The sequence below is a fragment of the Rhincodon typus genome, chromosome 3 (assembly GCF_021869965.1).
Source record: "Rhincodon typus isolate 14 chromosome 3, sRhiTyp1.1, whole genome shotgun sequence".
Lineage (NCBI taxonomy): Eukaryota > Metazoa > Chordata > Chondrichthyes > Orectolobiformes > Rhincodontidae > Rhincodon > Rhincodon typus.
Genome location: NC_063334.1, coordinates 128,683,582 through 128,709,578, shown reverse-complemented (window position 1 = coordinate 128,709,578; position 25,997 = coordinate 128,683,582). Strand labels below are relative to the sequence as shown.

The following is a 25,997-nucleotide window of genomic DNA, read 5'->3' as shown; positions in this document are numbered from 1 at the left end:
AAACTATTTCAAGGCTTACAGATGACATCATTGCTACAGGGGTAGTTAGTATAGTTAATACTGAGGAGAAATGCAACAAATTATGGGACGACATTAATAAACCTCAAGAGTGGGCTGATAATTTTCACCAGGAGAAAGCAGCCCGCTTGATTGGCATTACATCCACAAACATTCACTCACACCACCACCAACACTCAGCAGCAGTATGTTCTATCTGCAAGATCTGCAGAAATTCACCAAAGATGCTTTAGACAGCAGCTTCCAAACCAACAACCACCTACATATGTAAGGTATCTGAGAGCTGGTGCCCCCTCCAATATAGAGGTCAATATACCAGACAACAACAGCACCACCCTTGTCAGGTTTGGAGCTGAGAGTACGGAGGGTAGTCGGTTCAGGGGGAATAGGTTGGAATGGGTAAGGGTGGCAGAGAAATTGATGCGATCAAAGTCACATTGACAGTTCTCACTGTTGTTCGGTGTTCTGATTTCTAAATTGCCGACTGCTAAGCGCCAGCTCTCAAAAACGTCCTCCTATCTCACCCTAGCACAAGACCCCACTGTGGAACACCAGGCTATAGTGTCCACAATGGTCACTAATTTCATTTCATCTGGTGATCTCACCCTGACTGCCTCAAGGCTCACAGACCCCAACCCCACACATACTGCTCTACCTCCTTCCCAAAATCCACAAACAGAACAGAGATCTAGGAGTACAGGTTCACAGCTCCTTGGAAGTGGGGTCACAGAGAGACAGGGTAGTGAAGGCGGTTTGCAGCATGCTTGCTCTCATAGGTCAGAGCACCGAGTATAGGAGTTAGTGTCTTGATGCAGTTGTATAAGACATTAGAGAGGCCACGTTTGGAGTAGTGCATGCAGTTCTAGTCGCCCTACTATAGACAGGATATTGTTAAATTAGAAAAAATGTAGAAAAAAGTTACTAAGATACTACCTGGACTGGAAAGTTTGAGTAATGAGGGCAGGTTGGATAGACTAGGACTTCCACCTTGGAGCGTAGGAGACTGAAGGGTGACCTTATAGAGGTCTATAAAATCATGAGAGGCATAAGTGAGGTAGATAGCCAACAGCTTTTCCCCATGGAAAGGAGTCTAAAACTAGAGGGCATAGGCTTAAGGTGAGACAGGAGAGATACAAAAGGGTCCAGTAGGGGCAATTTTTTCCTAGAGAGTAGCGAGTGTCTGAAATGGGCTGCCAGAGGTAGTGGTGGAGACGAATGCAATTTTGTCATTTAAGAAAATAGAACATAGAACATACATTGAACATAGAACAGTACAGCACAGTACAGCACAGGCCCTTCGGCCCACGACGTTGTGCCGAACTTTTACCCTAATCCTAAAGTCTATCTAACCTCCACCCCTACCTGATACTATCATCCATATGCCTATCTAATAGCCGCGTAAATGCCCCTAATGAGGCTGACTCCACCTACCCTCTCCGGTAATGCATTCCAAACCCCAATCACTCTCTGAGTAAAGAACCTACCTCTGACGTCTCCCCTATATCTACCTCCACTCACTTTAAAATTATGCCCCCTCGTAATACCTATCTCCACCCTAGGAAAAAGTCTCTGCTTGTCCAACTATCGATACCTCTGATCATTTTGTACACCTCTATCAAGTCACCTCGCATCCTTCGTCATTCTAAAGAGAAAAGCCCTAGCTCTCTCAACCTTTCCTCGTAAGATCTTCCCTCCATTCCAGGCAACATCCTGGTAAATCTCCTCTGCACCTTTTCCAATGCTTCCACATCTTTCCTGTAATGAGGTGACCAGAACTGGACACAATACTCCAGATGTGGCCGAACCAGGCTTTTGTCTCGCTGGAGCATAACTTCACGGCTCTTGAACTCAATCCGTCTATTAATGAAAGCTAACACACCATACGCCTTCTTAACAACTCTATCCAACTGGGTGGCAGCTCTCAGGGAACTGTGGACATGAACCCCAAGATCCCTCTGCTCCTCCACAGTGCCAAGAATCTTTCCGTTAACCCTGTATTCGGCTTTCAAGTTTGTCCTTCCAAAATTAATCACACCACACTCATCAGGGTTAAACTCCATCTGTCACTTCCCAGCCCAGCTCTGCACCCTATCAATGTCCCTTTGTAACCTAGAACAGCCCTCCGCACTATCCACAACTCGACCCACCTTCATATCATCCGTGAACTTACTAATCCACCCTTCCACTCCTTCATCCAAATCATTTACAAAAATCACAAATAGAAGAGGACCCAGAACAGATCCTTGTGGTACACCACTCGTAACTGCGCACCATGTTGAATATTTTCCGTCCACTACCACCCTTTGTCTTCCCAGGTCAGCCAAACATTTAGAAATGCACATGGATCAGATAGGTATGGAGGGATACGGACCAAATGCAGGTAAATGGAACTAGTTGAATTGTGAAAACTGGGCAGCATGGGCAAGTTGGGCCTGTTTCCATGCTGTAGGCTTTGATGGCTCTATGACTAGGACTGCTTGGATAGACCCATTGTTTCTGCCTGCTCTTCCCCACAGAACTTCTCTCTTCCTACCCTGAGTCTATTTTTTCACCTCTTACATTTTCCCACTCACATCTACGATTCTTCTGATACTTTACATCAGTTTCAGAATTTCCAGTTCACAGGCTCCAGCTGCCTCCTCTTACTATGGATGCATAATCCCTTTACATGTCCATTTCCCCCCAGGAAAAGAAACTTGAACTGTCCCTAACCACTATCACCCTTCTATGTCTGGCCAAGCTTGTCCTCACTTTGAACAACATTCTGGTCTCCCTGCTCTAGGAAAGATGTTAAACTTGAAAGGGTTCAGAAAAGATTTACAAGGATATTGCTGGGATTGCAGTCTTTGAGCTATAGGGAGAGGCTGAATAAGCTAGGGCTTTTTTCCGTGGGGCGTCGGACGCTGAGGAGTGACCTTATACAGGTTTATAAAATCATGAGGGGCATGGATAGGGTGAATAGCCAAGGTCTTTTTCCCAGGGTAGGAGAGTCCAAAACTAGACGGCATAGATTTAAGGTGAGAGGGAAAGATTTAAAAGGGACTAGAGGCAACTTTTTCACACAGAAGATGGTACATGCAAGGAATGAGCTAGCAGACAAAGTGGTGGAGGCTGGTACAATTACAAGATTTAAAGGCATCTGGATGGGTCCATGAATAGGAAGGGTTTAAAGGCCAAGTGCCAAGTGCCGGCAAATGGGACTAGATCAGTTTACGATCTGGTTGCATGGACAAGTTGAACCTAAGGGTCAGTTTCTGTGCCGTATAACTCTCTAACTTCTGCTTTAAATCCTCCCACTTTCTTCAGGTCAAAACGGTGGCCATGGTAACAGCATGGGGTCCGGTGATGACTGTCTCTTTGCAGGTTATGTGGAACCCAGTCCCCAGCCACATCTCTTTCTTTGCTACATCGATGGCAGCATCACCGATGATGTCCTCTCTCGTTTGGAATTAGAAAAGTTTATCTATTTCGTGTCCAATTTCCACCCCAGTCTCACCCAGTCCATCTCTGTCTCCTCCAAACCCTTTGTCAACATCTCTGTTTCCATTTTTAGGGATAGGCTGGCCACCAATACCCACTAGAAACCCAATGACTCCCACAGTTACCTTGACTATGCATCCTCACACCTTACTTCCTGTAAATCCATTCCCCTAGTTCTCTGTTTCCATCACATACATTACGATGATGCCAGCTTCTACAAGGGGGCCTTGGAAATATCCACCTTCTCCCTCAGCCGAGGACTCCCCAGCACCATGGTTGACGGGGCCCTCAGGTGGGTCCAACCCATCTCCCGCGCTTGGGCCCTCAACCCCTCTCTTCCCTCCCACAATAGTGATAGGGACCTCTCGTCCTCACTTAGCATGCCAACAGCATTCACATTCAAAGAATCATAAGCTGCCATTTCCAACAACTCCAGCAGGGTGCCACCATCAGACACATTCCCCTTCCTCCCTTGTCACCCTTCCACATGGACCGTTCCTCCAGGAACCCTGATCCACTCCTCCTCCACTCCCAATATCACCCCACATCCCCAAGGCACCTTCCCCTGTAATCGTACAGGTTTAACACCTGCCCGTTTACTTTCTCCCTCCTCAGTGTGCAAGGCCCCAGACACACCTTTCAGGTGAAGTAACGATTTACCTGCTTCTTATTCACTCTGGTCTACTGCATTTGCTGCTCACAATGTGGTCTCCTCTACACTGGGGAAATGAATTGCAGACTGGGCAACTGCTTGATAGAATACCTTCTTTCTGTCTGCAAAAATGATCCTAAGCTTCCAGTTGCATGCCACTGCAACACACCACCATATTCCCTGGCCAACACCTGTGTCAGACTTCCTAGTGTTCCAGTGAAGCTTAGCGCAAGCTTGAAGAACAGCATCTCATTTTCCGCTTGGGAATCCTGGAACATTCCGGACTCAATATCGAGTTCAACAATTTTAGGCCTTGAACACCCTTTCCCATGTCCTTACCCCAACCCACACACACCAAGACTTGTCATCCCATAGGTTGCTACCACAAACTACCCATTGTCAGCCACTAATGGTCCCAATTAGCAGCTACTCATTCTCCTAGGCTGACTTTTACCCATTCCTTTGTCTGTGTAACTGCTCTTCTCAGAGGAGTGGTTGAGAATGAGAGTCTTTCATGGTTGCCTCGGTTGGTGTGGGGATTGAACTCACGCCGTTGGTGTCACTCTGCATTACAAACCAGCCATCCAGACAACTGAGCTAACCATTCACCACTCATTGCACAAAAATATTGCTTTTTTCACCCTCTTTGCAACTCTTATCCAAACATTAATTCTGTGGCCCCTTTTAAAAGCCTCATTAAAATCTATTCGGACAGTATCAAATGAAACATCCGCATCAACAATCCACGTCTCGGTTCTCCAACGCTCGATCAGAAATAACCTCACTCACTTCATCTTCATCATCCTCCTTCTCCTCATCATCCTCTTCATCTGTCTCACTTTGCTGTTTACCATATCCCAGGGGTAGAGGGGGGCCCACAGCACTTTCCCCCTCAACATCCAATCTACGCATCTGCGATGGTAATGTGGGTCCAGATTTTTCACTTTCATTGTCACTGTCATCACTTCCATTTTCGCTGTCAACAGGTGATCTGCAGAGAGATAATCAACAATGTCATATGCACCACAAAGACGGCTAAACACCAAGTACACTGCCGAACACAGTATTAAAAAAAAAGGGCTTGCAAGAAAGAAATTACAACAATTACGAACAATTTCATTCTTCTTATCAATTAAACCAATCAAACTAGCCAACTTCGCCTTGAGGATGAATTCATAAAACATAGTCAGGGCACCTTCTGAGAACAGGATGTTTTGGGCCCAGAGAAAAGGCTTTTTTTAGGTCTAGTAACGAGTAAGGAGTCAAGATTATGTAGTCATCTCAGAGTAAAGAGTCTTCAAGGCAAGAGTAATCACAACATGATTAAAAAAAGCCACTGAAAGAGGAATGCCCACGACAGATCAAGAGGGAAATTTGTTTGTGGAGCCAGAGAACATTGGTAAAGTCTTAAATGAATCCTTTACATTTATCTATACTCAGGAGGAGGAGAACCTCAATATGGGAGGAAGCACAGTGGCTCAGTGGTTACCATATCTGCTCCGGTTTCCTCCCACTGTCCAAAGATGTGCAGATTAGGTGGACTGGCTGTGCTAAATTGCCCTTGTGTCAAGGGATGTGCAGGCTAGATGGATTAGCCATGGGAAATGCAGGGCTACAGGATTAGCGGGGGATGGATCTGGGTGGGATGCTCTTTGGAGGATCGGTGTGGACTGGATGGGCTGAATGGCCTGCTTCGACTTTGCAGGGATTTTATGATTCTACTCTATGTTGGACTGTAAGGTTCTTCAGCAGATTGATACAGTGAGTGAAGAGGTGTTGGAGGTTTACAGGCTTAAAAATGATCCCGAGGTCCAGATGAGTTGGCTCACAAGATCATCAGTAAGCTTTGTAATCAGGAAGGAGAGATCACATCCAGAGTGAGATATAGCCTGAGTGAATATATAACTCAGGGACAAAAACAGAAATTGTTGCAAACACTCAGCAGGTCTGGAAGCATCTGTGGAGACAAATCAGAGTTAACGTTTCCGGTCAAGTGACCCTTCCTCAGAAATCGGGAATTTTGGAGCAGTGTGGGAATTTGGTGCAGAGGGGAAGAGGTACTTTTCCCTTGCCTATTTAGTTTATTGTTTGTAAGGCTTTTTAAACAGATTGTGAACTGTGGAATTCTCTCCCACAGGAAGTTGTTGGGGCCTGTACATTAGATATATTCGAGAGAACTGGATGTGGCCCTTGCCGCTAACAGGATCAAGGGGTATGGAGAAAGCTGGAATGGGATACTGAAATTGCATGATCAGCCATGATCATATTGCATGATGGTGTTGGCTCAAAGGGTTGAATGACCCAGTCCTGCACCATTTTTTAAAAATTTCTAGGAAGTGACCAGCTGGGTAGATGAGGGCAATGTTTTTGATGTAGTTTATTCAGCCTTCAATAAAACTTTTGATAATGTCCTCCATGGGAAACTGATAGCAAAGCTATAAGCCCATATGATCCATGGAACTTTGCAAATTGGATCCACAATTGGCTGAGTAGCAGGAAGCAGAGAATAATGGTTGAGTGGTGGCTTTTGAACTAATCATCCGTGTCCTGTAGGGACCCAGAGGAGTCGGTATTTGGGCCATTACTGATTGTGGTTTATATGAATTATTTAGACTCAAACATAAGAAGGTTGATCAGTAAGCTCGGAGAAAATACAAAAATTAGTGGGAGGTAATTTTTTTTTCTATTCATTTGTGGGATGTAGGTGTCACTGGCTGGCCAGCATTTCTTGCCCATCCCTAGTTGCCCTTGAGAAGGTGGGGATGCGCTGTCTTCTTGAACTGCTGTCCCCCAGCTGTCGGTTGACCCACAATGCCATTAGGGAGGGAATTCTAGGATTTTAACCCAGCAACAGTGAATGAACAGTGATATATTTCCAAGTCAGGACACTGAGTGGCTTGGAGGGGAACTTGGAGGTGGTGGTGTTCCCATATGTCTGCTGCCCTTGTCCATCTAGATGGAAATGGTCATGGGTTTGGAAGGTGCTGTCTGGGATCTTTGGTGAATTTCTGCAGTGCATCTTGTAGATAGTACACACTGCTGCCAATGAGCGTCGATGGTGAAGGGAGTGAATGCTCGTGGATGTAGTGCCAATCAAGCAGGCTGCTTTGTCCTGGATGGTGTCAAGCTTCTTGAGTGTTGTTGGGGCCGCACTCATCCAGCCAAGTGGGGAGTATTCCATCACACTCCTGACTTGTGTCTTGCAGATGGTGGACAGGCTTTGAGGAGTCAGGAGGTGAGTTACTCGCCGCAGTATTCCTAGCTTCTGGCCTGCTCTTGTAGCCGCGGTTTTTATGTGGTGAGTCTAGTTGAGTTTCTGGTCAATGGTAACCCCCAGGATGTTGATAGTGGGGAAATTCAGTGATGGTCACACCATTGAATGTCAAGGGGCAGTGGTTAGATGGATTCTTATTGGTGATGGTCATAGCCTGGCATTTGTGTGGCACGAATGTCACTTGCCAATGTCAGCCCAACCCTGGATATTGTCCAGATGTTGTTGTATTTGAATGCGAGGAGGATAGCCTGGGCTGGTCAATGGCAAATGGAATTCAATGTGGATAAATGTGAGGTGATGCACTTGGGCAGGACAAACAAGTCAAGGGAATACACATGAATGGTCAGACCTCAGAAAGCACCGAGGGTCAGACGGACATTGGTGTATATGCACACCGATCCCTTAAAGTATCAGGACAGCTGAATAAAGTGGTTAAAAAGGCATATAGGATATTTGTCTTTATTAGCTGAGGCAAACAGTATGAGAGTAGTGAAGTTATGCTGAAAGTGCATACAAGGTTGGTTAGGCTACAGCTATTGTACTGTGAGCAATTCTGAAATCCACATCTAAGAGAAATGCAATAGCACTGGAGAGAGTGCAGAGGAAATTTACCAGGATGTTGCTTGGGCTGGACAGTGTCAGTTATGAAGAAAGACTAGACAGACTGGGATACTTTTCAATGGAGATGAGGAGATTAAGACGGGACAGGACTGAGATGTACAAAATTAGGGACATGACAGGAAGAAACTTGCACCCTTGATGGAGGGATCAATGACCAGGGAGCATAGGTTTAAAATAAGGGAAAGAAGTTTTTCTTTTAAATCATTCACAGGATGAGGGTGTTGCTGGCTAGGCCAGCATTTATCACCCATCCCAGAGGGCAGTTCAGAGTCAACCACATTTGTTGGGTCTGGAGTCACGTATAGTCCAGACGAAGTACCAATGGAAGTTTCTTTCCCTAAAGGACATTAGTGAACCATATGGTTTTGTTCGACAGTGGTTTCATTCGACAGTGGTTTCATGGTCATGATTACACTCTTAATTCCAGACTTTTTTTTGTTGAATTCAAACTCCACCATCTGCCAGATGGAGCAGGTGGAATTTGAACCTGGGCTCCCAGGACATTACCTGGGTCTCTGGATTAACAGTCCAGTGATAATTTTACAAAACCATCAGCTCCCACTTTTAGATGAGATGCAAGGGAAAATATTTTGATCCAAAAGGCAGTGGGAGTTTGGAAATCATTGCCTGCAAGGGTGGCAGAGGCAGAATCCATCATAACCTTGATGAAGTGTTTAGATATGCACTTGTGATGCCAAGGCAAACAAAGCCACGGGCCAAGTACTGAAAAATGGGATCAGAATAATTGGATGGTTGTTTTTGACTGACATGGACATGAAGAGATGACCTTTTTTTTGTTCTGTAAATCGCTATGACTCAAATGAGATGTTGTTCCAAGTTGAGCTTCATTGGAACAATTTATTCCATTTAGTCACTTTACAGTATCTGGTACTCAATATCAAGTCTCACAACTTCAGAGGATGACCTCTGCCCTCTATTTTTCTTGCATCCCCACCCATCCCCAGTTGTGTCTGGTTGGCTTCATTCTGAACTGAACAAACCCATTTTCACTTGCACACACCTGACATTTACAAAAAGACATTCATAAATTGCTGGAGAAACTCTGCAAGTCTGGCACCATCTGTGGAGAGAAATCAACACTTTAGATCCAGTAACCCTTCATCAGGTGGTTCTTGTTTTATTTTAATATTTACACCTGTCTTAAATATCTATCTGAAGAACCATGGAATCCCTATGGTGTGGGAAAAGGCTCCTTCCTTGCTCTTATGCCACACACACATATGTACACATACTTAACATGTGTACACATATGCCACTCCTCTGATACACAAACACACACAGTCTGCACAAGCAGGGAGGGCCCAGCTATTTGGCTGCTACCTGGTCAAATCTCCAGTGTGGCCTTTCCTGGAGGGGGAACCTGATCTCCCAGCGCAGCTTGTTGGCTCGTAGGGCCTCTCCACACTTCTCTCCTCCTCTGTTGACATAAAACATCAAAAGTTCAGAAAAAAATAACAAAAACCAAGTATGATAATGACTGAGTTAAGACTCCAGACGGACTGACATTTTGAAAGACTTGTGAATGTATCCCGAGCACTGGCCACAATCTTGATCTTACCCAGCACTTTCCTGCTCCTCTCAATTGCAGTGCGACGAGTCTGTTCAAATATAGCCTCCAAGTCAAAGGTTCTAGCTTTCTTTCCTGAGAAAAGAAAGTTGTGTTTATTTAGGAACACTTCAACACAACACATGTTCTCAAATAAAAACTGAAATAACTGAGTATGCCGGAAGTCAGAAACAAAAACAGAAATTGCTGAAAAGATTCAGCAGATCTGGCAGCATTTGTGGAGAGAAATCAGAGTTATGTTTCGGGTTCAGTGACCCCTCCTCAGAACTGAAGGAAAGATCCCAAAACGTTAACTCTGATTTCTATCCACATTTTCTGAAATATTTCGTAATCCAGTATTTTTTTCAACCACTGCAGTCCAGATGCTGTAGGTTGACCCATAATGCTGCTCATAAGGCAATTGCGGGATTTTGACCCAGCAACATTGAAGGAATGATAATATATTTCCAAAGTCCGAATAGGGGCTGGCTTGGTGGGAAACTTGCATCTGCTTCCCTTGTCGTTCTTGATGAAAGAGGTCATGGGTTTGGAAGGTGCTGTCTCAGGATATTTCGTGAATTTTTTCAATGTATATTGTTAATGGCACATACTGTTGATACTGAGTGTCGGTGGTGAACGGAGTAAATTTTTGTAGATGTAATGCCAATCAAGCCAGCTGCTTTGTCTTGGATGGTCTTTTGGGACAAAAAGCAACATTGGCCAACTGAACAGCACTCTGGGAAAAAATGGCCAAATGAATGGCATGCTGGGAAGGGAACCCACATACTATATCAGGAAGCTTGCAGATTTCACTGTCAAATTGGATCAGGCTAGACAGTTCACCTTGACTGACTATACTGAATGGATGTTGATGAGACAACACTGCGAGGGTTCAGATGGAACAATAATTCAAAGTTTTAGCAGAACTGTTTTCGAGACAGCCTGGCACCTCAAGTCAGCTTTTGTATACCTTTTCCTGGGACAGAAACGCGTAGTAATTGAATTATGTTAATTACATTGCTGTACCAAACTGCTGCAACTACATAGGAGGGATCTGCATGTTAGTTACCCCGCCAACATATTAAACTATGATAAGTTACTGCACTTAGGGATGACCCAGAGACCTGTATTTAAAGGGGTCACTTGAATCAGAGGGCCTGACACTCTGTAGACAATGTTAGCACAAGAAGCAGGAACTTAAGGAATCAGATGATCAACCTCAATCTCAGTTTGGCCATTAGAAATCAGGGTAGTATGAACTTCTTTACCATCTTGCATTTGCAAAACAGATTTTAACCCTGTGTGAGAACGCTGTAATTTGAGAACTGTAAGGTTACTTTGGAAATTAGAGGAAAAAAACAGGTTTCATAGAATTGCATGTTTATGTTTGTGTTTCAATGATGGTAAACCACGTCTCATCTTTCGTGTAAAACAAGTCCCAGTAAGTAAGTAAATCAGAGACACATGAAAACGAGGCTTACACAATCCCCCTTTCTAACAGATGTACTGTTTCGCATATTAAAGAAAAAAAATCCTGCGGATGCTGGAAATCGGAAACAAAAAGTCCATATGTGACATGTGGAAGTTATTTAAAGACCTGCTGATCAGAGTTCAAGACCTCTATGTTCCAGTAAGGAGGAAGGACGGCAAGGTAAAGGACCCTTGGATAACAAAGGAGGTTGTGAATTTAGTCAAAAGGAAAAAAGAAGCAAATGTAAGGTTTCAGAAGCTAAAATCGGACAGGGCCCATGAGGAATATGAAGAAAGCAGGAAAGAACTCAAGTGAGGAATTAGGAGAGCAAGAAAGGGCCATGAAATGACTTTGGCAAGTAGGGTTAAAGAGAATCCTAAGGTATTCTATACATACATTAAAGATAACAGGATAACTAGGGAGAACGCAGGATCACTCAAGGATAAAGGAAAGAACTTGTGCTTGGAGGCAGAGGATATACGTGAGATCCTAAATGAGTACCTTGTGTCAGTATTCACCCAGGAGAAGGATATGGAGGATACTGAGATTAACGCGGAGCATGCTAATATGCTGGGGCATTTTGAGATCAAGAAAGAAGCGGTGTTGGATCTCTTGAGGTACATTAAGGTAGATGAGTCCCTGGGGCCTGATGGGATTTACCCCAGGTTATTGAGAGAGGCAAGAGTGGAGATTAGTGAGGCCTTGACCAAGATCTTTGTATCCTCACTAGACCCTGGAGGAGTCTCGGAAGACTGGCGAGTAGCTAATGTTCTCTGTTCAAGAAGGGACATAGGGATAATCCAGGAAACTGTAGACCAGTGAGTCTCACATCGGTGGTTGGAAAGCTTTTGGAGAGAATTCTTAGGGATAGGATTGACACGCATTTGGAAAAGTCGGCCTAATTAGGGACAGTCAGTGTGGCTTTGTGCGGGACAGGTTATGTCTTACTAGTTGATTGAATTTTTTGAAGAAGTGACAAAGGTGATCAATGAGGATAGGGTTAGGGTTAGGGTCCGGGTCCCCACCCAAAATGTCAACTTTCCTGCTCCTCTGATGCTGTCTGACTTGCTGTGTTCCACCAGCTCCACGCTATATTGTTTCTGACTCCAACATCTGCAGTTCTTGCTATCTCCATAGAGCAATTGATGTTGTCTACATGAACTTTAGTGAGGCTTTCAACAAGGTTCCTCGTGGTAGGCTCATCCAGCTGATTAGGATGCATGGGAGCCATGGTGATGTGGCCGTGTGGATTCAGAATTGGCCTGCCCATAGAAGACAGGTGGTAGTGGTGGAAGGGTGTTTTTTGACTAAGTTCGGTGACTAGTGGTGTTCCACAGGGATCTGTACTGGGACCTCTGCTGTTTGTAATACACATAAATGACTTGGATGAAAATGTTGATGGGTGGGTTACTAAGTTTGCAGATGATACAAAGGTCGCTGGAGTTGTGGGTAGTGTAGAAGGTTGTCAACGGATAGAGCGGAACATAGATCAGTTACAGATACGGGCAAAGAAATGGCAGATGAAACAAAAACAAAGTTGCTGGAAAAACTCAGCAGGTCTGGCAGCAACTGTGAAGAAAAAAACAGAGTTAACGCTTCGGGTCTGGTGACCCTTCCTCAGAAGGAGTTTAATCTGTATAAGTGTGAGGTGCTGCATTTTGGGAGAAGAAATGTTAAGGAAAAGTATACAGTTAATGGCAGGACTCTGCACAACACTGATATACAGAGGTATCTTGGGGTTCAAGTCCACAGCTCCCTAAAAATGGCCGCACATGTAGATAGGGCGGTAAAGAAGGCGTATGGCATGCTTGCCTTTATTGGTTAGGGAACTGAGTACTAAAGTCAGGAAGTCACGTTGCAGCTCTGTAAGTCTTCAGTTAGAACATAGAACATAGAACATTACAGCGCAGTACAGGCCCTTCGGCCCTCGATGTTGCGCCGACCTGTGAAACCAATCTGAAGCCCATCTAACCTAAACTATTCCATTATCATCCATATGTTTATCCAATGACCACTTAAATGCCCTTAAAGTTGGCGAGTCTACTACTTTTGCAGGCAGGGCATTCCACGCCCTTACTACTCTCTGAGTAAAGAGAACATTAGGCCACACTTAGATTACTGCATTCAATTCTGGTCACCATATTACAGGAAGGATGTGGAGGCTTTGGAAAGGGTTCAGAAGAGGTTTACTAGGATGCTGCCTGGATTAGAGAGTATAAGCTATGAGGGCAGGCTAGAAAAACTCTTGTTATTTTCTCTGGAGCAGCGCAGGTTGAGGGCAGGCTTGATAGAAGTCTATAAAATTATGAGATGCATACATAGATTTGACGGTCAGAATGTTTTTTTCCAGCATTGAAATATCTAATAAGAAAGGCCATGCACTTAAGGTGAGAGGCAGTAGTTGAAAGGAAATGAGAGGGACAAATTTTTTTACACAGAGAGTGGTAGGTGCCAGGGGTGGTGGTGGAGGCAGATACGACAGGGGCATTTACAGAACTTTTACATTAGCGCATGAATATGCAAGGAATGGAGGGATTTGGACCAACGGCAGGCAGAAAGGATTAGTTTAATTTGGCGTCATATTCCGCACAACATCGTGGGCCCATTCCTGTGTTGCGCTGTTCTATGTTCTATGTTCTAGAAACAGAAACAGAAATTGCTATAAAAAAAACTCAGCAGGTCCGGCAGCACCTGTGGAGAGAAACTGGAGTTAGTGTTTTGGACCTGAAACGTTAAATCTGATTTCTGTCCACAGATGCTGCCACACGTGATGAGTTTAACCATCAACTTTTGCTTTTGTTTTTGTTTTTATTTTGGACACTGTTGGGGCAGATGACTGTGCAGGGAAAAGCAGTGGGAGCCAACTTCATGGCACCGTGGCCAGGTCTGCTGCACAAGAGCAGAGGAAGAAGAACAGCAGCACTTGTGGTAGGGGATTCAATTCTATGGGAAGCAGACAGGTGCTTTTGCAATCACAAAAGTGACTCCAGGATGCAAAGACAGGGATGTCACAGAACGGCTCCAGGGCATTCTGAAGGGGAGGACAAACAAACAGAAATTGTGGCATGTATTGATACCAATGACAACAAAAAGGGACAAGATCCTGCAAGTCGATTTCAGCGAGCTTGGAAGTGGATTAAGGAACAGGACCTAAAAGGTGGTAATTTCTCGATAACTTCCAGTGCCACGTGAAAGTGAGTACAGAAATAGGCTAGAGACAGTAGGAACTGCAGATGCTGGAGAATCTGAGATAACAAGGTGTAGAGCTGGATGAACACAGCAGGCCAAGCAGCATCAGAGGAGCAGGAAGGCTGAGAGGAGACAGACAGGTCAAAGAGGCGGGGATGGAGCCAGTAAAGGTGAGTGTAGGTGGGGAGGTAGGGAGGAGATAGGTCAGTCCAGGGAGGACAGACAGGTCAAGGGGGCAGGATGAGGTTAGTAGGTAGGAGATGGAGGTGGGGCTTGAAGTGGGAGGAGGAGATAGGTGGGAGGAAGGACAAGTTAGGGAGGTGGGGACAAGCTGGGCTGGTTTTGGGATGCGGTAGGGGGAGGGGAGATTTTGAAGGTTGTCAAGTCCACATTGATACCATTGGGCTGCAGGGTTCCCAAACGGAATATGAGGTGCTGTTCCTGCAACCTTCAGGAGGCACTGTTGTGGCTCTGCAGGAGACCCAGGATGGACGTGTCGTCTAAGGAATGGGAGGCGGAGTTGAAATGGTTCGCGACTGGGAGGAGCAGTTGTTTAGTGCGAACCAAGCGTAAGTGTTCTGCAAAGCGGTCCCCAAGGTGCACTGACCTCTACATCGCCGAGGCCAGGCACCAACTCTCCGTCACCTTCTCCTACCGTCCCCTTCATCATGACCCCCACCCCCGACCACCAAACCATCATCTCCCAAACCATCCACAACCTCATCACCTCAGGTGACCTCCCACCCACAGCCTCTAACCTCATCGTTCCCCAACCCCGCACCGCCCGTTTCTATCTCCTTCCCAAAATCCACAAACCTGACTGCCCTGCTCGACCCACTGTCTCCGCCTGCTCCTGCCCCACCGAACTTATCTCCACCTACTCGACTCCATTTTCTCCCATTTGGTCCAGGGACTCCCTACCTACGTCCGTGACACCATCCACGCCCTCCACCTCCTCCAAAACTTCCAATTCCCTGGTCCCCAACACCTCATCTTAACCATGGACGTCCAGTCCCTATACACCTGCATTCCCCATGCAGATGGCCTAAAGGCCCTCCGCTTCTTCCTGTCCTGCAGGCCCGACCAGTCTCCCTCCACCGACATCCTCATCCGCTTAGCCAAACTCGTCCTCACCCTCAACAACTTCTCTTTCAATTCCCCCCACTTCCTGCAGACAAAGGGGGTGGCCATGGGTACCGCATGGGCCCAAGCTATGTCTGCCTCTTTGTAGGTTACGTGGAACAATCCCTCTTCGATAGCTACACTGGCTCTAAACCCCACCTCTTCCTCCATTACATTGATGACTGTATCGGCGCCGCCTCGTGCTCCCACGAGGAGCTCGAACAGTTCATCCACTTCACCAACACCTTCCACCCCAACCTTAAGTTCACCTGGACCATCTCTGATACCTCTCTCTCTTTCCTGGACCTCTCTATTTCCATCTCTGGCAACCACCTGGAAACCGATATCCATTTCAAGCCCACCGACTCCCACAGCGACCTAGAATACACCTCCTCCCACCCACCTTCCTGCAAAAATGCCATCCCCTATTCCCAATTCGTTCGCATCCGCCGCATCTGCTCCCAGGATGAGGCATTCCACTCCCGTACATCTCAGATATCCTCGTTTTTCAAGGACCGCAACATCCCCCCCTCAGTGGTCGAGAACGCCCTCAACCGTGTCTCCCGCATTTCCCACAACTCATCCCTCACACCCCCTCCCCGCAATAACAACCAAAACAGAATCCCCCTCATCCTCATGTACCACCCCACCTACCTCCGGATCCAACGCATCATCCTCCAACATTTCCACCATCTGCAATCCGACCCCACCACCGAAGACATTTTTCCCTCCCCACCCTTATCTGCTTTCCGGAGGGACCACTCTCTCCGGGATTCCCGTGTCCACTCCACACTCCCCTCCAGCCCCACCACACCGGGCACTTTTCCCTGCAACCGCAGGAAGTGCTACACCTGCCCCTACACCTCCCCCCTCACCCCCATCCCAGGCCCCAAGAAGACTTTCCACATCAAACAGATGTTCACCTGCACATCTGCTAAGGTGATATACTGTATCCGCTGTTCCCGTTGTGGCCTCCTCTACATCGGGGAAACCAAGCGGAGGTTTGGGGACCACTTTGCGGAACACCTACGCTCGGTTCGCACTAAACAACTGCACCTCCCAGTCGTGAATCATTTCAACTCCCCCTCCCATTCCTCAGATGACATGTCCATCCTGGGCCTCCTGCAGTGCCACAACGATGCCACCCGAAGGTTGCACGAACAGCACCTCATATTCCGCTTGGGAACCCTGCAGGCCAATGGTATCAATGTGGACTTCACAAGCTTCAAAATCTCCCCTCCCCCTACCGCATCCCAAAACCAGCCCTGCTTGTCCCCGCCTCCCTAATCTGTCCTTCCTCCAACCTATCCCCTCCTCCCACCTCAAGCCCCACCCCCATCTCCTACCTACTAACCTCATCCCGCCCCTTGACCTGTCCGTCCTCCCTGGACTGACCTATCTCCTGCCTAACTCCCCACCTACACTCACCTTTACTGGCTCCATCCCCGCCTCTTTGACCTGTCTGTCTCCTCTCCACCTATCCTCTCCTCTATCCATCTTCTATCCGCCTCCCCCTCTCTCCCTATTTATTTCAGAACCCCCTTCCCCTCCCCCATTTCTGAAGAAGGGTCTGGGCCCGAAACGTCAGCCTTCCTGCTCCTCTGATGCTGCTTGGCCTGCTGTGTTCATCCAGCTCTACACCTTGTTATCACAGAAATCGTCTAGTCCAGATGAATGCCTGACTGAGAAATGATGCAAAAGGGAGGGCTTTAGATTTCTGGGACCATTTGAGGGAGATGGGACTTGCACAAGGCAGACGGGTTGTGCCTGAACTGGAATGGGACCAGCATCCTTACTGGGAGATTTCTGAATACTACTGGGGAGGGTTTAATCTATCTTGACAAGAGGGTGGGATCAAGACAGAATGTTCAGTAGGGGAACATGAACAGTTAAAATTAGAAATGACATTAAGTGAGTCAGGAAAACACAGACATTTTGGGCTGGTTAAGGCACAATGGGGTTTGGCAAGGTTGGATGGTATTTATTTCATTGCTAGGAATCTGATGAACAAAACAGATGAATTGAGGGCACAAATTAAAACATGGGGATATGATGTCAGTGCTATCACTGAGACATGGCTGAGGGGGCAGAATTGGCAGCTCTTCAGGCGAGCTAGGGAAAGGGGTAAAAGAGGAGGTATCACAATCAGGGAATCAATTACAGCTGTAAAGAGGGAAGACATCCAAGAATTCTCCTCAAATACACTCACAGAGTCATAGATTAACACAGCATGGAAACAGGCCCTTCAGTTCAACCTGGTCCATCTATGACCACAGTGCCCACTCACTTGGTTCCAATTGCCTGCATTTAGTCCATATCCCTCTAAACCTCTCTGTTCCATGAACCTATCCAGATGTTTTTAAATGTTGCTATTGTACTTGCCTCAACCACTTCCTCTGGCAGCCCATTCCATTTAAGCACCACTCTCTGTGTGAGGAAATTGTCTCTCAGGTCCTTCTTCAATCTTTCCCTTCTCACATTAAACCTATGGTCTCTACTTTTCAATCCCCCATCCCTGGGAAAAAGACTATATACATTCATGCTATGTATGCCCCTCATGATTTTATACACCTCAATAATGCCATCTCTCATTCTCCTACGTTCCAAGGAATAGTCCTATCCTGGCCAACCTCTCCCTACAACTCAGACCTACTAGTCCTGGCTACATCCTCATAAATCTTCTTTGCTCACTCTCCACTTTAACTATGTCTTTCCTATAATACCGTGACCAAAACTGTATACCATACTCCAAGTGCAGCCTCACCAACAACTTATACAAATATAACATAACCTCCCAACTCTTATACTCAATGCCTTGACTGATGAAGGCCAGCATGCTAAATGTCTTCCTCACTACCCTGTCTACCTGTGACACTGCTTTCAATGTACTTGTACTCCTAGGTCCCTCTGTTCCACAACACTCCTCGGGCTCTTACCATTTACTGTATAAGTCCTACCTTGGTTTGACTTTCCAAAGTGCAACATCTCACACTTATCTGTATTGAATTGCATTTGCCAATCCTCAGCCCACATCCCCATCTGATCAAGCTCCCTCTGTAATTTTTGATATTCTTCCTCACTATCAATGATACCTCCTAATTTTGTATCAGCCGCAAACTTACCAATCATGCCTTGTACATTCATACCAGATCATTTATGTAAATAACAAATAACAAAGGTCCCAGCACCGACCCCTGTGGCACAGCACTAATCACAGGCCTCCAGTCCGAAAAACAACCTTCAACCATCATCCTCTGCTTCCTGCCATCAAGCCAACTTTGAATCCAATTAGCTAGCTCTCCCTGGATCCAATGTGGCCTAACTTTCATGACTAGCCTGCTGTGCGGGACCTTTGCAAAGGCCTTACTAAAGTCCATATAGACAACATCCACTGCCCTACCCTCATCTATCGTCTTGGTTACCTCTTCGAAAATCTCTAAAAGATTTGTCACACATGACTTCGCGCACACAAATCCATGCTGACTATCCAAATGTTGGTTAATCCGTCCCACAGTATCCTCTCAAATAACTTGCTGACCTCTGTTGTCAAGCTCACCTGCCTACATTTCCCTGGTTTGTCTTTGCTACCTTTCTTAAACATTGGAACAACATTAACCACCATCCAGTCTTCCAGAACTTCACCAATGGCTAAAGATGTAGCAAAAACCTCTGCAAGGGCCTCTGCAAATTCTTCCCTAGCCTCCCACAATGTCCAAGGATGGACCTGATCAGGCCCAGGCAACTTATCACTTTAATGTTATTTAAGGCTGCAAACATCTCCTCTCTGGTAATATGTATGCGGTCGAAAACATCCCCACTCATTTCCCTTATTTCCTTGGCATGCATGATTCTCTCCTCAATAAACACTGACGAGAAATATTCATTAAAAATCTCCCTCATCTCCTGTGGCTCCACATATAGACAGCCATGAAGAAGCCATAAATGGTGTAACCTCAAAACCAAAAAAGAGCAAACATGCTGCTGGGAATGTGGTTTAGGCACCCTGACAGTCCAAGAGAAATAGATATGTAGGCAAATTTCAGGAAAGAGTAGAAGTAAAAGGGTAGTGGTAGTGGGGGATTTCAACTTCCCCAACATAAACCAGGGTAATCACAGTGTGAAAGATTTAGAGGGAGCAAAATTCTTAAAGCCCATCCAGGGCAGCCTTCTAAGCCAATAATGTAGAAGGTCCTACAAGAGATGGGGTGGCCCTGGACTGAGCTAGTGGTTGAAGAATCAGTGGGGTAATATCTTGCAAACAGTGATCATAACTCCATTAGATTCCAAATTGTTTACGGAAAAGGATAACTTAGAAATTAGGGGAAGTCGATTTTAATAAGATCAGATATGGTTTGACCACAGTAGACTTGGAGCTGATACTTTCCAGTAAATTTGTCTCAGAACAGTGGGATGGACGTTCAAGAAAGAAATATGCAGAATACAGGACCAACATGTTCCAATTTTTAAAAAAGGGTAGGACCATCAAATGCTGCAAACCCTGGATATCGAAGGATATACAGCATTTGTTTAAGAGGAAAAGGGAGACCTATGGCAGAAACCACAAAACAGCAGAACCCCAGAGGAGTCCAGAATGTTCAAGGGAAAGCTTAAAAAGGAAATGAAGACAGTAGCAAAGGGGCATGAAAGAATATGGCAGGTAAAATGAATGAAAATCCTAAGTTATTTTACCAGTACATGAAGGGGAACAGGGGGAAAGAGTTGGGCCCATTAAGGACCACAATGGTAATTTCTGCATGGAGCGAGATGATGTTGGTAGGGTTTTAAATGAGCACTGTGTTTTGGTGTTCATTACTGAGAGGGAAAATGTGGACAGAGAGGAAGTTCTGAGCAGTCTTGAGCAAATATCCCAGGCTTTTGAGGGAGGCAAGCGATGAAGTAGCTGGTTTTGTGCGAGGAAAATCATGTTGCACAAACTTGATTGAGTTTTTTGAGGAAGTTACCAAAGAGATTGATGATGGTACAGCAGTAGACGTAGTTTGTTTGGATTTTAGTAAAGCCTTTGACAAAGTTCCACATGGTACACGAATTAGTAAAGTTCAGTCACATGGGATCCAGGGTGAGCTTACCAACTGGATACATAATTGGCTTAACAGCAGGAGACAGAGAGTAATGGTGGAGGGTTGGTTTTTGGACTGGAGGCCTTTCACCAGCTGTGTTCCACAGGGATCGGTTCTGGTTCCTCTTCTGTTTGTCATTTATATAAATGATTTGGATGAGACTACAGAAGGCATGGTTAGTAAGTTTGTGGATGACACCAAAATTGGTAGCCATGATGTGGAGGTGCCAGTGTTGGACTGGGGTGGACAAGGTCAGAAATCACAAGACACCAGGTTTATTTGAAAACACAAGCTTTTGGAGCGTAGCCCCTTGGTCAGGTGAAGTGAGAAAGAAGCACACAGAACACAGAATTTATGAGTAAAAGATCAAAGGGTCACATAACTGATGAGGATGTATTAAACAAACCCAAGATTCTGTTAAATATTTAATCAATTAGAAGGTTTTAATTGATTAATACGTGTATGTAAATCCGTGAATCTCACTGCCCTGAGAGAACTAAAGGTTTTATCAGTGTAAAGAAGAGGTGACATTTTAGGTGAGGCAATGCATGTTAGGTGTGAGGCCTTGTTTAGAATCTGTTTGTGTTTTGCTTTGGAGTCAGACTGGTTTTATTTCTAAAATAGGAATTTATAAAACACCACATTGACTGACTGTCTAGAAATTGTGTGCTTTTTGAACAAAATAGAATGTGTCTGCAAATACAAACTCATCCTATAGATTTGTGTGTGTGTGTGTGTGCGCGTGCGCACGCACGCACGCACACACACACACACACACACACACACACACACACACACAAGGGCGCAACAGGCCCTTCAGCCCACGATGTGCCAAACATGATGCCAAATTAAATAAAGACATGTTTTTTACAGAGGGTGGCGGGTGCCTGGAACTCGGTGCCTGGGGAGGTAGTGGAAGCAGACACTATTATGTCTTTTAAAGGGCATCTTGACAAAAACATGAATAGGATGGGAATAGAGGGATACAGTCCCTGGAAGGGTAGGGGGTTTTAGTTGTGACGGGCAGCATGTCGGTGCAGGGCTGAAAGGCCTGTTCCTGTGCTGTAATTTTCTTTGTTCTTAATCCCTTCTGCCTGCCCTTGGTTCATATCCATCCGTTCCTTGCATATTCATGTGCTTATCTAAAAGTCCCTTAAATTCCCCTATCATACCTGCCTCCACCATCACCCTAGCAGCACATTCCAGACACCTACCACTCTCTCTAAAAAACTTGCCCCTCACATCTCCTTTGAACTTGCCCCTCTCACCTTAAATCCATGTCTTCTAATTTTAGACATTTCAACTCTGGGCAAAAGATTCTGACTGTCAACCCTATCTATGCATCTCATAATTTCATAGACTTCTATTAAGTCTCTGCTCAGGCTCCGCCACTCCAGAGAAACAAGCCGAAGGTTTTCTAGCCTCTCTTATAGCTCATACCCTCTAATCCAGGCAATAGCCTGGTAACAAAACAAAGTTGCTGGAAAAGCTCAGCAGGTCTGGCAGCACCTGTGAAGGAAGAAACAGAGTTAATGTTTCGGGTCTGGTGACCCTTCTTCAGAACTGGACCCAAAACGTTAACTCTGTTTTTTCCTTCACAGGTGCTGCCAGACCTGCTGAGCTTTTGCAGCAACTTTGTTTTTGTTCCTGATTTACAGCATCTGCAGTTCTTTCGTTTTTTATTTAACATCCTGGTAAACCTCTTCTGCATCCTCTCTAAAGCCTCCACATCCTTCCTGTAATGTGGCAACCAGAACTGAATGCAATACTCTAAGAGTGGCCTAATCAAAGTCTTATAAAGCTGCAACATGACATTCTGACTCTTGTACTCAATTCCTCGACCAATAAAGGCAAGTGTGCTATACACCTTCTTTACCACCATATCTAATTGTGTGGCCACTTTCAGGGGACTATGGACTTGAACCCCAAGATACCTCTATACATCAATGCTGTTCAGGGTCTGTTAACTGTATACTTTTCTTTAACATCTGATCTCCCTAAGTGCAGCACCTCACACTTACCTGGATTAAACTCCATCTACCATTTCTCTACCATATTTGCAACTGATTAATATCCCGCTGTATCCTTTGACAACCTTCTTCACTATCCACAACTCCACCAATCTTTGTATTGCCTGCATGCTTACTAACTCACCCATCTACATTTACATTTAAGTTATTTATATATGTTACAAACAGCGGAGGTCTCAGTACACATCCCTGCGGAACACCATTAGTCACAAACCTCCAGCCAGAAAAACATCCTTCCACCACTCTGCCTTCTACAGACAAGCCAATTTGAAATCCACATGGCCAAGTCACCATAGATCCCATGCACCTTAATCTTCTGGATATAATTAAGTAACCCACCAACTTCTACAGGGATCCAAAACAGGGTGGATTTGTTCCAATGCCATCAAGGGGAAAACCACTGGCTATGTCTGGAAGAAATGATCAAAAAAGGGCTAACTCAGTGTGGATTTGCCTCGAGAACTGCTTATTGTCTATCCTGCCAGTGAATAACCAAATGTTTAAGTATACCTTTGTGGGAGGTGCCTATTATGTTCCCGCAGCAGCCTCAGGACACCAAAACAGAAGGAGATGGTGTACTTCAGATGGAAAGAATGTGGCTATCAGCAATATCTTTTCAGACACAGAGTCGTAGAGCCATACAGCATGGAAACAGACCCTTCGATCCAACTCGCTCATGCTGACCAGATACCCTAAATTAACCTAGTCCCATTTGCCAGCATTTGGCCCATATCCCTCTAAACCCTTCCTATTCATATACCCATCCAGATGCCTTTTAAATATTGTAATTGTATCCGTGTCCACCACTTCCTTTGGCAGCTCATTCCATACATGCACCATCCTCTGCTTGAAAACATTGCCTCTTACATCCCTTTTAAATATTTTCCCTCTCACCTTGAGCCTATGCCCTCTAGTTTTGGACGCTCCCCACCCTGGGGGAAAGGCCTTAGCTATCCACCCTATCCATCCCCCTTATGATTTTATAAACCTCTACAAGATCACCTCTCAGCCTCCAACGCTCCAGGGAAAATAGCCCCAGTCTATTTAGCCTCTCCCTATAGCTCAAACCCTCCAACCCTGGTTACATCCTTACAAATCTTTTCTGAATGTTTTCACATTTCACAACCTCCTTCCTATAGCAAGGAGACCAGAACTGAATGCAGTATTCCAAAAGCAGCCTAAACAATATCCTATACAGCCGCAACATGACCTCCCAACTCGTATACTCAATGCACTAACCAATAAAGGGGAAGCATACAAAACATCATCTTCACTATCCTGTCTACCTGCAACTCTACTTCCAAGGAACTATGAATCTGCACTCCAAGGTCTTTGTTCAGCAACAGTCCCCGCATGTATAAGTCCTGCCGTGATTTGCCTTTCCAAAATGCTATACCTCACATTAGCATTTTAACCGTTAGCCACCAAATTCTGTTAAAGCCAGAACCCGATGAGAAACTGCACCTGACTCTATCCGTCCACCCAATTGATACAAACGAAAATTTATGGCAGTTCATGGCCATGGAACTTCCACCTATTCCACACTTCACTGAAGATTGAGTGAAGATCATTTTTGAGGCAAGGGATATTATCCATAAATGAGCTAGATACGAGGAGATTAAAACTCACGCAGAACAGGCAGATAGGAACTTACAGGCTCCAAGTTTCTTTGGACTGGTGACTGAACAGTCAGGTGTTCAGAATTGTGTCTCACGTGATGTTTGCACTGCAACTTGTTATACTTATTGTTGTACTTGTCTGATTTTGTTTGTTGCAACAGAAAGTAAAAAAACGGAAGGGACTAACAACAGGGACTGGTCTTTGTTACCAACAGATAGCTCATATGGAAAAGGGTTTGTAGTGGTCGCTTATTATAGGTTAGAAATAATAGACATAGCTGGTTCGTAGTATTTGTTACAAATCATTCATTGAAATTGATATTATGCATATCTTGCAAGTTGTAAAAAGCATATAACAATATATTTGCCACAGAACAGAAGGAAAATAAGTAAGATATTGTAAACTGATTTGTAACTTTGATTACACTTATGACTATGGTTCTGGTAAGTACTATGATCTAAATGGCAATTTAATTAATATAATGAAGTAACGCTTTACTGAGAATACTTTACTTTACTGAGGTAATGCTCACCACTGTCTGGAGGTGCCCTGGAGGATGCAGCAAACCCAGTAGGAAAGCTCCTCAAATAAATGTTTGGATCGAAAGGGCAGGGGAAGGTGTTGGTTAAGGCTGAACCTAACTGGAACTGATAACAGGCTTTACAATGGGCTGTTTTGTGGGTGGAATTATGTTATGTTGAGTCATTCAGGGCTGCTAAGAGGTAAAATTGCAAAATATCAGTAACTCCTGTCTCTACCAAATAAGGCATGCATTTGGACAAAACATTCAGATAATAATTCCAAATAAGGCATACGTTTGGCACAGACACCTGTGTATAAAAAGACAGAGAAAATTCCTTTGTTCAGCAGAGCTTCAAAAAATAACACTACAGGAGGTACTCGACAACAGGAGGCATGGTGAAGACTTTGAGAAGTATTTCAGCCTGGCCAGCTGCCAACTCTCCTGGGTAATAACATTTGGGGTTTGTTACAGAACCCAGGGTAGTGAAAAATGGTGATTCAGATATCTCTAGTAGTTCTAAGAGTGTGTTATTTGTTTAAGTACTTAATAAATTGAGTTTTATAGAGCTCTAAGGGTCTTCGTTGTATCTTTGTCTATGTTTTTCTTTCATTCATGGGATGAGGGCATCACTGGCTAGGCAGCATTTATTGCCCATCCCTAATTGCCCAGAGCACAAGTAACAGTCAACCACATTGCTGTGGGTCTGGAGCCATATGGAGGCCAGACCAGGTAAGGATGGCAGTTTTCTTCCCTAAAGGACATTAGCGAACCAGATGGATTCGACAATCGACAATGGATTCATGGTCATCATTAGATTCTTAATTCCAGATATTTATTGAATTCAAATTCCACCATCTGCCATGGCGGGATTCGAAGCCGGGTCCCCAGAACATTATCTGGGTCTCTGGATTAACAGTCCAGTGATAATACCACTAGGCCATTGTCTCCCTCCTCACTGAACTTGTGCTGTGTGTGGGGAGTTTAGATTTATCCTACTTTATCTTCATTACTTTTTATAAAAGGTCTATGAAGCCACATTTCATTCTGGGATCCGATTTGTTCAGTCATAACATAAACTGGGATCGTAACACATTATCCTCGCTTGTATTTTCAACTCGACATGTCATATGTACTCAGTTTCATCTTTCTGTCACTTTTATGCAGAGGAAGCTTTCCTTTATGTGTAAACGTGCATTGTGCTTCTCCACTGTTTGATGGGTACAATGGAAAGGGAAACTTACTTCAATTCCATAACAGTCGAGGGTGTTTACCCTGTGTCTAAACTTGTCATGGGAGTGTTTGATGTGAATCACGTGGAGAGATAGGAGATAGAACATAGAACATAGAACATA

The 25,997-nt window shown here is 45.0% G+C and overlaps 1 protein-coding gene across 1 annotated transcript in view; it reads right to left on the bottom strand.

Annotated features, from left to right (window-relative positions):
* LOC109917533 (WD repeat-containing protein 70) overlaps positions 1 to 25,997 on the bottom strand; it is a 152,292-nt gene that overhangs the window by 79,579 nt on the left and 46,716 nt on the right. The window contains exons 3-5 of the mRNA XM_048594335.1: positions 9,625 to 9,708; positions 9,387 to 9,483; positions 4,940 to 5,141 (exon numbers count right to left, since the gene is read on the bottom strand). Of these exons, the coding sequence (XP_048450292.1) occupies positions 4,940 to 5,141; positions 9,387 to 9,483; positions 9,625 to 9,708 (383 nt within the window). The remainder of the gene's footprint in view (positions 1 to 4,939; positions 5,142 to 9,386; positions 9,484 to 9,624; positions 9,709 to 25,997) is intronic.